General features: G+C 36.0%; 2 protein-coding genes across 4 annotated transcripts; one reads left to right on the forward strand and one right to left on the reverse strand.

Moving 5' to 3' along the window:
* Positions 1-13: 13 nt before the first annotated feature.
* LOC137578159 (uncharacterized) lies at positions 14-3,801 on the reverse strand. Its single transcript, XM_068291806.1, has 3 exons — positions 3,593-3,801; positions 2,186-3,511; positions 14-2,127 (listed from the first exon to the last, which is right to left on the reverse strand). Exons 1-3 carry the CDS (start codon positions 3,635-3,637, stop codon positions 184-186), a joined length of 3,315 nt encoding a protein of 1,104 aa, XP_068147907.1. The 5' UTR covers positions 3,638-3,801; the 3' UTR covers positions 14-183.
* Positions 3,802-4,137: 336 nt separating this feature from the next.
* On the forward strand, positions 4,138-6,999 carry Arf6 (ADP-ribosylation factor 6). Of its 3 annotated transcripts, XM_068290454.1 has the most exons (6): positions 4,138-4,155; positions 4,250-4,376; positions 5,067-5,201; positions 5,268-5,423; positions 5,485-5,631; positions 6,091-6,999. In XM_068290454.1, the coding sequence occupies exons 3-6, from the start codon at positions 5,120-5,122 to the stop codon at positions 6,231-6,233; spliced, it is 528 nt and encodes a 175-aa protein (XP_068146555.1). In that variant the 5' UTR covers positions 4,138-4,155; positions 4,250-4,376; positions 5,067-5,119; the 3' UTR covers positions 6,234-6,999. The 3 variants fall into 3 exon arrangements, with proteins under 3 accessions (XP_068146555.1, XP_068146554.1, XP_068146556.1); XM_068290453.1 differs by lacking the exon at positions 4,138-4,155 and having other exon boundaries at positions 4,164-4,376; XM_068290455.1 differs by lacking the exon at positions 4,138-4,155 and having other exon boundaries at positions 4,164-4,324.
* The last annotated feature ends 4,892 nt before the right edge of the window (positions 7,000-11,891 follow it).

Below are 11,891 nucleotides of genomic sequence, written 5' to 3' on the forward strand. Positions count from 1 at the left end.
TTTAACAAAATAATTTGATTTCCTTGCTTGTATTCCGCTCAAAAAGATAAAAATTAATTGTAGGCAGTTAGGAAAATTCGTAAAATGTACGAAAAACAAAAACAAATTTTCATAAATAAATAAATTAAAAACTTTAAAATAAAAATATAAGTATACACATATAGTATACTAAGCTCTGGAATCTTAAGCTGATAGCGTAGTCGTTGTTCGATTTGTTGACTCCGTTGATTGTTGTTGTTGTTGCTGCTGTTGCTGCATTTTTAGACTGTTGCTTTGTGACTTTAAATAATCGATGTACATGCGCCTGGCTTGATTGAGAACTCTGGTTACATCATGCTTACGTACCATTTTATCAAAATGCATGGCTATTTCATTATAATCCATGCCAGCTTTCATTATGGTATTGCGATGTTGCAGGAGTAGAGTCAAACAGAGAAACATGAGAAAAGCATTGCCGCCACCGAATTCACTGGGTGGAGGTAATGCAGCAGCTGTAGTAGTTGTTGTTGTTGTTGCTGTTGCGTTGCTGCTGCTGTTGTTATGCAGTCCATTCCTTTGTGGCGAAGTTAGGCGTGGCAAATATGCACTCTCATCATCAGCATGTGATGCCAATTCGACCAAAGGCAACGGCACTTCCTCTGGCAAATTGGGCTCCGTGGATATGGGTACTATAACCTCGGGCAAGCTGCTACTATTTCGCATGCCCAGCAATAGATGACTTTCTTCCATAAAAGGATTTGGTGTTGTGGTCGAATTGTGGCATTCACTTTTCGCTGCTGCCAAACGTTGCCGACGACGCATATGCAACTCACTGACATCGGGACATTTAATAATCTCATTCTCTTTCAAATCATCCACCAGATCGAGCGTGTCCTTGTCCAATTTCTCATATTCAATATCATCCTCGATTTGGGGTGTTGGCTTCTCCGTGAAGGGCAAACCGAACACTTGACGATCCAAATTCTCTGCCTCTAAACGCAATTCGCGGGTTATGGCTGTTGTCATGGGATAATATTCCTGGTCAGCATCCTGATCTGGCTGAGACGGTGAAATACTATTTAGACTATAGCTACTCAACTCTGGTTGAGTTTGTTGCTCTTGTTGAATGGCTGTCGCCGCTGTCGAGGCACTCCATGTGGTGTCCGGCAGAGAACAGGAGTCTTCTGATTCATCCAAAGAGGAGCCTGTTGTTAGCTGAACCAGAGGTTTAGTGGTCTGTGTTTGCGGCTGTTTCTCGTTGATTTGCAATTGATTGTTAAAGCGATCCGAAATGCGATTCTTATTCATTGAAGCGAAATTGAGAAATTCATTGAAATTTTTGACTAGTTTTGGCGGAGTCTGTGTTCTTGATGCCATCTCTGGATCCGCCTGTCCCCTGCTGGCTGCTAATTTCTCTTTCAGATCTTTGAAATGACCTCCGCTTGTAGTGCTCATACGTTTCATGCTTTCAGTAACTTGGTTGGCATTAGATGCCAATTGCTTGGCAATAATATTGCTTACGGCTATAAAGTTTCTGCTGTCCATTGTAGTTGTTGTTCCTGCTGTTGCTGTATTTGCGTTGGTGGTAATGGCCTCTTCCTCCAGATTGGATGACGAGGAACTGCATAGGAATGGTCTTCCGGGTGATATTGGTGTTGCTGTTGCTCCTGCTTCTTTAGGTTCTTTTTGAGCATCATCTTTGAAAGGATTCGTTTCTAGAAAACTAGTTGATGACTTTCTATCAAAGACTTCATCATCATCGGAATCGGATTTGGTTTGATTATTTCCACTATCAATTATATTTAAGATTTTGGCCTCATCGAGACTCTGATGAGCCTTGCCAGAGGCACCGCGACGATGATGCTGGCGCCGGGAACTCGATGTGGAGGCATGTCTTGACATACTCTCATCCAGGCTATGATTCAGACGTCGTGTATTGTCCAGGGCATGACTGGAAGAACTTAGTGAGCTGAGCGAGGCCGATGAACTCTGACGACGCAGAGCACAAACTTTGGTATAAGGATTTTCTCGCGGTTTTGTTAACAAATACGAAGGACTAGTAGGCGTCGCGCTGTAGGAAGTGGAGAAAGTGCTGGCACTATTCGGAGCTGAGCTAGTGGCCTGAACATCCACAAGAGGTACATATTCCTGAAACAGAAACATTTATATATAGATTGGAATATTATTTCAACAATCTGCTTCTCACCTTTTCAAACAAGGCCAACTCCTTCTCTCCCCCGGTGCTTGTATAGCGCAGTGAACTCCATTGAACCTCTAACATACGCAGCGCGTCTTCAAAGGGAAATTCTCTCTTTAGTTCGAGCAGCAACCAGCGGTAACAAAAAAGCAAATCGTCAGCCTGTTGTGATTTCAGATATTCCCAGAACTCTGGATCGTAGAAACTCAAGGCTTCAGTGAGATGTGCGAATTTCTGGGTCATTGCCAAGCCGTCCAACATAAAGTTCCCACGAACACGCGCCATAATGGCGCAGAAGCATATATAGGCCTGCGCCTCATCGTTCATAGTGACCAGCAACGGAGAGGCTATATCGGACATGCCCTGGCAATAGCTAACAGTCGGGTGATTCAATGCATAAGTGGTGAGAATGTTGAAAAGTGAAGCAATATTCTGATTATCATCGCTGCCAGCATAGAATGGATGCAGCCGATCTGTACGCAGGACATCCTTTTTCACCATGCTTGTCACATAGGCTAATTCACTGCCGGCCACTGCCTGATGCTGTTTGATGGCCGTTTTCCAGGTATCTCGCAAGCTTAGATATTGTTCGGATTTGCGTCGCATAAATTCCATTCGTTGGTGCCCATCCATGGCCAGACCATGAAGTCCCCGAGGGTAGACATTAAGCAAATGCTTCCACACCACTCGTCGCAAGCTAGGATCAATGCCGCCCAGAAAGATCACCTTATGAAGCTCATCTTTACGTTGTATCTGGCCCAAAGCATCCAGGAAGACGCGAAATTCACTATCTGACATGGGCGGGCGTGGTGGTAAATTAGCCATGTGTTCATCGGATAAATTGAAAGCTTTTTGGACTATGTTAAAGGTTTTTTCCATTTGATTCATTATCAGTCCTGGCAATTTTGTCTGCATATGCTGGACATATTTTTGGGAAACGGCCAACGATTGCAGGGGAGACATCAGCTCACGGGCTGGTCCACCAAGTCCGACACTTCCAATGCCCACCGCCTCTCTGCTGGACGAGGAAGACATTGTTTCACATTCCCGAACTACCGTAAAGGGTTTCACATCAATCTGCAGCATGAGGCATGGCTCCGAGGATGTCTGAATCGATATGTTATGAATGCGAAGGAATGCAGCATCTAAATCCCAATCAGAACGCACTGCCAAGTAAATCTCATTGCCAGCCGGATCGAAGGCCTTGTATTTAATGCTAAAATCTGATTTAATGTCAAAAGCCTTGGCCAACAGAGAGTAGAGAACTTCCAACGTGGTTATTTGCGGATCCACAGAGAATTTCCGCCACTCTGGCTTGGATGTTGGCTCGCATTTCTTTCAAAAACAAAATTGGAAAATAAAAAAAAATTAATTTTGCAAATTTCCACTTTCCATTTTCTTTGTTGTCTCGCTTACCTTGACTTTTACACGCACCGCCTCCCTGGTATAAATGCCCGCCATGTTTTTATTGTCTTAGTCCTCTCTGTTCGTGACTAACTCAATTCCATTGCTATTTAATGCTTTGTTTGCTATTATTTCATGGCTATTCAATATAAATACTTTAAATTGTAAAGAAATTGATAGATTTTGCTTTTGCAACAAAAACAAAACCGCAGATGTATATAACGGCATATCTACATGCTTTATCTACATCTGCGAGAAATGCATTATTAGGAGTGGACAACAAGTAACTTTTGAAAGTCACGCCATCACGAATAAAGTGAAGAATTACAACAAAAGGGTTTATAGGTGCATACTTATTTAAATATGTGTAATTGAAAATATAATTTTTTACTACCAGAAAAACAGTTAATATAAATCCATCAATTCAATTTAAGAAAAATTGTATATTCAGGATGCACAATAAGATTGTTGTATACCATCACTAGCACGAAAAAAGAAAGTATCGATTGGAATTAAAACTATCGATTGGTTGGCTAGGGGTCACACTGATTCTTGTTTTTTTTATGTGTTTGTATGTGAGTTAAGAAGATAGTGCAAAATTGTTGTTATTAATTATATAGTTCTTTTTATTTGTTCTCTGTAAATGCATGGATCAAATCTGTTTTATAGAATCGTGTCCCATTAGCCATTCATGATAATCTCCACTCAACGAAACCGAACGTTTTGGGCGAAGTAGCAGCAGCGGTGCGTAATCAACGAAAATCGGGAGCCCGAGTGTCGAGAATATTATATTTGGGTGTGTATGTGTGTGACGTGTTAGGGAAGACACAACCACAGAGACGCAGCCACATTCACATACACAAACTTACACACACACACATAACAGAAGGCCACAAGGCAAAACCAAGCTGAAGCTCCAAAAGAAATTCCATCATTCATAAAGCCGGCCCTCGATCTTGCCCTTGCCACCACCGATACCGCCACGCCCACGCCTTTGACTATAACATAAACTATACAACAAAACGAAAAAAAAAAGAAAAGAAAGAATAACACCAAAAACTGTCTGCAATTGAGATAAGTTGTGTTTAATTTATAGCTATAGTGTTTATCTGCCCAATTGTACTTGAGTTGTTGGCCTGTGATTGTGTTTGTGTCTGACTCTGTGTGTGATAAAAAAAAAATTCGCGCTCTCTCCCACACTCACTCCCCTCGCGATCTCACTCTCTCTCATGCTATCTTTCTCTGTTGCTTTATCCGTAGTTGCTATAACAATGTAAGTTAAATTATTATGCAAAATAATGCTCTTAACTTCCGTTGACGCATTTATGCTATAGAGAGATACATATATGGTGGTGTATTCATATATGTATAAATATGCGTGTGTGTGTGTGTGTGAGTGGGTGCTTACATATCATTGATTGATAGGAGAATCTCCGAGATTAATTTACTCATATTTATTTGGTTTTGGTTACGGTTTGGTTTGCAGATTGGCCAACATTTGATGGATGACGACACATCATCAACATTATCATCGACATCATGGGCAAGCTTCTATCAAAAATCTTTGGCAACAAGGAAATGCGAATCCTTATGCTCGGTTTAGATGCAGCCGGCAAGACAAGTGAGTATACTCCCATTAAAAAAAAAATGACCATTAACTTTATCTGTTTATATTTTGTTCCCTCAGCGATTCTTTATAAACTTAAACTAGGGCAATCAGTGACAACGATACCCACAGTAGGCTTCAATGTGGAAACTGTCACCTATAAGAATGTCAAGTTCAATGTCTGGGATGTTGGAGGACAGGATAAGATTCGGCCACTGTGGAGGCACTACTATACAGGTAAGAGAATTATTCGGTTTACCACCTTAATGTACAACTCTCTCTTTCTCTGTCTCTGCAGGAACGCAAGGTCTTATATTTGTAGTGGATTGTGCGGATAGAGATCGCATAGATGAGGCACGCACTGAACTGCATAGAATAATTAATGATAGAGAGATGCGGGATGCCATTATACTGATATTTGCTAACAAACAGGATTTGCCTGATGGTATACCACAAACATATTTTTGATTTGTGATTCTTTTCAATTCCGTTTCGTAATCAATTTGACATTTGTATAGCCAGTTGAGTAGACAATTAGACTTTCAATTGGCAATTTAGATCCTTAAATTTAATGTAAACAATGTGTTCAATCGAAACAATAGATAGTATAGCTAAGCTGTAAAGTTTTGTGTCTGGTTTGGGCATTGCACAGCTTGTAATAGTTTCAACAAGTAGATTTCTAAAGAAACCCTGTCCCAAGTTAATGGAACTTCTTGAATTACTAAACAGATTGGTCTGTTTTGTGTATTTTCAAGAAAACTCAACAATATGGGTATAAACAATAAGGTTGCATATCATTTTTGGCCTTCGTTGTAAAGATTACGTTTCGGAACTTAGAAGAATCAGCATTACTTTATTGTAACTCATCGCTAATATGTTTTTTTGTTTTATTTACCAATTTCAGCAATGAAACCCCATGAAATCCAGGAAAAACTAGGCTTAACTAGAATAAGAGATCGCAATTGGTATGTCCAACCATCATGTGCCACAACCGGCGATGGCCTACTCGAGGGTCTAACGTGGTTAACATCAAATCATAAATTATGAGAATCATAATTACAATCACAATCCTCTCCTACAACAAAGCATGTATTAATTCGAAAAGAAGCAAAATTCTATTCTATTTTTATTTATACAAACTGCAAAAACAAAACTAAAAAAGAAAAAACAAACACAACAACAAAAGGAAAACCGCAAACGCATAGTGAAAAGCCCAATACTAAGAATAATCATGAGAGAACGTACGTAAATAAAAAATGCAAATGATCGATATAATATATATATATATATACATGTATATATATGTTTATAATGATTATATATGCAAAATACAAAAAGAAAACAAAACAAATTATATATATATATAAATAAATATATAATCAAAAATAATATTCTCACTAGTAAAACAAAAAAAATAATTATACATTTAAACAAAAAAACAACGTAAAAAATTAAAAACAAAGCAAGAGAAACAAAAGAAATCTTATACAAAATAGTAAAGATAAAGCACAGGCATAAATCATACACATATATATATATGTATAACTATTATTGAGAAGAAAAATCGATCTAGTGTTTAAGTGTAAGATCTTCTTGTAAATTATAAAGCAACAAAGGAATTATATATACATATAGATGATGATGATAATGATTAATGATTATGAGACACATAAGCAATAAGTTGAAAGCTTGTTTATTGCAACTGTTATTTGACTTAGGACAAGATTGGAGATTTGCAGATCCGAAGTCAAAGTCGGAGTCGTAAAATAAATAAATTGTAAATAAATAAATGTTCAATTTTTGAAGCGCAAAACGAAGAAACACCGATAACTTGAAAACAAAACTAAACAACCAGACTCTTCTTCATACAAAAAAAAAAAAAAAAACCCCAAAAAAAAAAAAAAATATAAAGAAATAGTTACTTGTGCCTTCCCTTCCTAAAACGAAAACAACAAAAATCTGATATATGTCTGTGTTGTTCAGATCTACTTGATACTATTCCCAAAACATATATACCATAAACTATATATAGATATTCTTTGCTTATTTTTTGGAATCATATTATTTTGCAAACAAAACAAAACCAAACCAGAAAACTTACTTTGTCTAGTGTGTTGTTTAATTTTGTTAACAAAAGAATGAAGAAAAACTAAACAATAGACATGAAAAATATATATTGTAATCTCTTTATATTTTCCCATGCTTCCTTCTCGCACCCGAAATTGTAGTTGACTCTGTTTCGAATTTCTATGCCAAAAAAGAATGTGAATCCCAGCCACCATTGTGGGAAGGAGAACTCGGTGGGGGTGGTGCTGCTGCTGTTTGGTGGTTGTCGGTGAAATTTATCTGAATTTGATTTTGCTTAACAAGGCGTTCGATAATTGCCCTTTTCGCCCTTTGTCTTCCTGTCAAAAAATACGTGAGCAATGCTCACGTGAATGTCAGTGATTTGCTTATAAAGAGTTTTGATTTTCCCTGAGAATGGAGTATTAAAATATGAATAATATGTGTGTACTTGTGAAAAGTTTGTTTGTTTTGTCTAGACGTTGGCCACGTCAGAGACAGCAGCAGTTTTCACTTAATTGACGCAACCAAAATCTTGTATCTGACAAACCAAACACAAAAAACTGCTGAAGTAAATGAACTAATTTGGTGTAATACTTTTCAGATATAGTTTTTAATATTGGGACGATCTTTCAGCATTCATGAGCTAATTTCATGGTCATTGGTTAACCCCAAGGGCCTGTATGGTCTCAGTTAACCATTAATTTCAGAAAAGGTTTCTTAAAAAAGAACCCGAAATTAAGTAATTAACGTTAGCAGAGATTGCTTACAAACGAGATAAGAGAATTCCCTAGAACAACTCTAAAAATGTTTTCATCAGACTGTCTTTAAGTCCTAACATCTAATCAGAAGAGACTACGAACACAAAAGATTCGGTTTATCCACATTTACAATATATTATAATAATGGAATGAAGTTGAAATGCGGGTCTACCTAAATTATATGTGTACAGTGTGGCCCACATTAATAGGTTCATAGCATTTTTTGACAATAGATCGATCTAATAGGGTAACCATTTCAATTCTACAAAGTTCGCCAGTTTTCATAGGCACTAAATCGGTGGAGAATTCCTGGGGTTATCACCTGGAACCATACATATGTATACATATAATGATTTTCATTTATTTTTTTGAGAAAATTCTTTAACTCACAAAATCAGATTGCGACAACTTGAATCTTTCGAAATTTAAAGAACACAATTGGGAAAACCAATTTAATTATAAAACTTAATAAAGTTTTTATAAAAAAAAAATGGATAATGAATAAAATTCATATATTTTAAATGGAATAAACAAATTATTGAAATATTTCTTCAGGTTAATTCTTATGATATATCATTGAAATTATGATATATTATATAGGAACAAATTTGGTGTAATTTGATAAAATGGAAAAATCATATCATCTAAATCTGGCTTCTCTTCAGTTGTCGAATAAATCTTTTGCCTTTTATATCATTTGAAAAATAGAATGGATCTATTAATCCAGCTCGATCCAAAAATCGTATTTAAGACTGGATTTCTTAAATACAATTTTAATAAGTTTAAAATTCTTTTTTCTTATTAATGTTACTTAATATTTTAAAGTTCAGATGAATGTTTTTGGCAGGATCTTTGGGGAAAGAGTATAGACTCTGAGTGTAAGAAGAAAAAAATGTTAATTTTTTAATTTGAATCTTTGTATTTCTGAATGTTTTAGTAATCTTATTCATTAATTTAGAAATCTATTTAATTTCAAATTGTTTTCATAACTTAGGCACAAAATCAGCAGCAACGCCAAAAATTGATATAAGAAACAAAAGCAAAAAGGTTTTTGATATAAATTGAAATTTTTCGACTGCCAATTTGAGTTTGAGTCTCTGAGGTGCCAAAATACATTGTAATTTCTCAGGCTCTAAATGTTTTTTTTACGAATTGTTATTTTCTTAAAGTATTATAACTTTTTTGGGCGCGCAAATTCCTTAACTCAAATGTTTAACCCATTTTAGAGTAGAATACTTTTTAAAGAGCTGACAACAAAATGAGATTGTTGCAGGAAATTTTCAACGCATCGAAGGGTTTTCCTCACACACACACACACACACACACACACACACACGAAGTGAGCTGTTGATGAATAGAGCGAATTTTGATTGATTAAATAAAGTGCACTGCACTTGATATCAACGGTCTCTCCCCCCTTCCTTCCTTCCTGCCCCCCTTGACTCTAACCATATATGCATATAGCTATATATATTTAGTTATATTTGTGGGTGTGCATGTGCGTGTGTGTGTGTGTGTGCTCTATATGTTGTGGATTGGTAAGGCAAAGCGAAATGTCGCTCGTTCAAATGTCAAGAACCAACCCTCTCGTCTATATTCATCTCGCTTGCCATTTGCCATCTCCCTTGTGCGCATGGCTAACTGTAGCTTCTGCTGGCAGACATTTTTGATGCACGGATATTACAGGATAACGTTGCTCTCGCTCACTTGCTCCTCCCACAATGCGGGTTTTGGGCGTGGCCAAATGTGGAAAGTAAGGCAAGGCAAAGCGCTTTGACTTTTGCATTTGTAAAACTTCTGCTAGCTGATGCTGTACCTCCCCCCACCGATATCCCCAAGTGCTTACTCTCTGTCTCGCTCAGAGTTAGAGAGAGATAGAGAGTGGCAAAGAGAAAGAGATGGAATTTTGGACACAGACTGCGGCTTGGTAGGAGCCTGACTGTTGTGTTCCGACATCTCATTTGTTACAAAGTTAATGTTGGCGTATTAAGCACAGCAAAAGCCTCAACAACAAAAACCCCTCCCCATCTCCGACTAACTGGGACCAGCCTTGTCCTGCCCTCCTTTGCCGCCATCCTCCGCTCGCCATCGACTATATCTGAGGTCGAGCAGCGGAGAAGTAAAGTAAATTTTATCGATTATTGGATTTGTGGGCTTTGCATTGGAGGGCCACAGAGTTTGAATTTATTTATTTAGTCTGATGCGAGGACAAAACAAGGACAATAATGATGTCATGTTCGTTGGCCATTGGAATGATGAGGGGCCATACAGTAAGTATTCACATTTTCCTTCTTATTCATTCATTTTTCATCAAATCTTTTTCAACTCTTTTCTACACTTTTGAAGTTTATTTATTATAGATTACTTCCTCTAATTTTAATATGTATTTCTTTAAGTTAAAGCTAAACCAATAAATTATACCTATACATAGGAATCAAGGAATAAAAGGAATTTTGGGTTTGAGACAATTTCATAAATCTAATATAATATTTTTTATAATTTATATCTATTTTTTATATTTGCCACATATCCTAAATGGACAATAAGCAAATATTATGAAGGTTATACAGGACATGGAAGTGGAAAATATTTAATATATTAAGGTAACTCTCTCTTGAAAGTCCAAATAAAGTAATGAGATCGTATTTAAGTAAGTATTTAAATATTAGAGTTATAAAGTAAGGGTTTAAACAAACTCGCACTGTGGTTTTTTATTTCCTATATCTGTAAGATTCCTCTTCATCGATACTTCTTAGTATCCATCATTTATAATACGTTTTTGAAGAGATTAGAATGGACCTCCGGGTTCGTAGTTGATTACCAAATCAATTTAATTTTATTGTTTCTGATTGTTATTAAGCATGATAGGATGCCATTGATATACTAATTTTACTCATACATAAATATAGTTTTGGTATTTTGTCCTTTTTGCGTAGGTATACCTTATATAATTTATATTTAATTCTGTTGATGTTAGGTCTTACATCATTTTTTGATTCGAAAAACGAATTCCAAAGGATTTCTTTTCTTACGTTTCAAGTTTTTCTACAAGTTTCTTTAATACTAAAGTTTCATTTATACATATTACTCACAAATGTAAAATACGTTTTTCTATATAATCATCTATAGACGACCTATCGAAGGCGAACAACGCAGATCAGAAATCTGTATACATCAGAGGGGATTACCTTTAAGGAATAGAATTACTTATCCTAAAAATTTCTTTGTTTCGAATAAGAAATTTTAGAACAGAAAAAACCAAAATTTTGTTGTATAATTCCTTTAAAAGAATTTACTGGACAAAGTTTCCTTTTCTAAATATTTTTATATTTAACAAGGTTTTTCTATATAATTCTTTAAAAAAAACTTTTCTATATTTCTCATAAAGAAGGTTTTTCGATCGTTGGTTTCTATGGCAGTTATATCTTATATTTGCCCATCAGATAAATAGTTAAGCTTGATCTAAATTAAGCAATAGAAACAGAATTTTTCGACTTATCCTCTTACGAAGATCAGGAATAGGTACAATTTTTAAAAACATTTTACATCTAACTTATTTTAAAATACTCTCCAGTTAGAATAGTTATAAAACTTATTTAAAAAGGAAAATTTATCTCAAAATTGGGAAACATGTATTAAGTAAGTTCTCTGAAAACTGGAAAATATTTCGAAATACACATTTTAAAAGTAGAATTACCAAATTACGAATAGATTATTAAGATTTATGGAATATTTCATGTAACAAAATTCTCTTGATAATTTTCAGTTTGGTTCCTTATGCCTCATTTATTTTCCCAATTTGAGCTTAATATGACGTAAGCTCTGAATTATGTCGGGAGGGGTTCAGGGAAAATATTTGTGCTCCATTATTATTATTTGG

This window comes from Drosophila tropicalis, unplaced genomic scaffold, assembly GCF_018151085.1.
Source record: "Drosophila tropicalis isolate 14030-0801.00 unplaced genomic scaffold, ASM1815108v1 contig_593, whole genome shotgun sequence".
NCBI classification, from domain to species: domain Eukaryota; kingdom Metazoa; phylum Arthropoda; class Insecta; order Diptera; family Drosophilidae; genus Drosophila; species Drosophila tropicalis.

Bases quoted from the DNA above. Each gene is read 5' to 3' on its own strand.
- LOC137578159 (XM_068291806.1), bottom strand. From the start codon at position 3,637: ATGGCGGGCATTTATACCAGGGAGGCGGTGCGTGTAAAAGTCAAG. The intron at 3,512-3,592 runs GTAAGCGAGACA...TGTTTTTGAAAG, and splicing joins CGGTGCGTGTAAAAGTCAAG to AAATGCGAGCCAACATCCAA. The intron at 2,128-2,185 runs GTGAGAAGCAGA...TTTCTGTTTCAG, and splicing joins AGTTGGCCTTGTTTGAAAAG to GAATATGTACCTCTTGTGGA.
- Arf6 (XM_068290454.1), top strand. From the start codon at position 5,120: ATGGGCAAGCTTCTATCAAAAATCTTTGGCAACAAGGAAATGCGAATC. The intron at 5,202-5,267 runs GTGAGTATACTC...TTGTTCCCTCAG, and splicing joins AGATGCAGCCGGCAAGACAA to CGATTCTTTATAAACTTAAA. The intron at 5,632-6,090 runs GTATACCACAAA...TACCAATTTCAG, and splicing joins CAAACAGGATTTGCCTGATG to CAATGAAACCCCATGAAATC.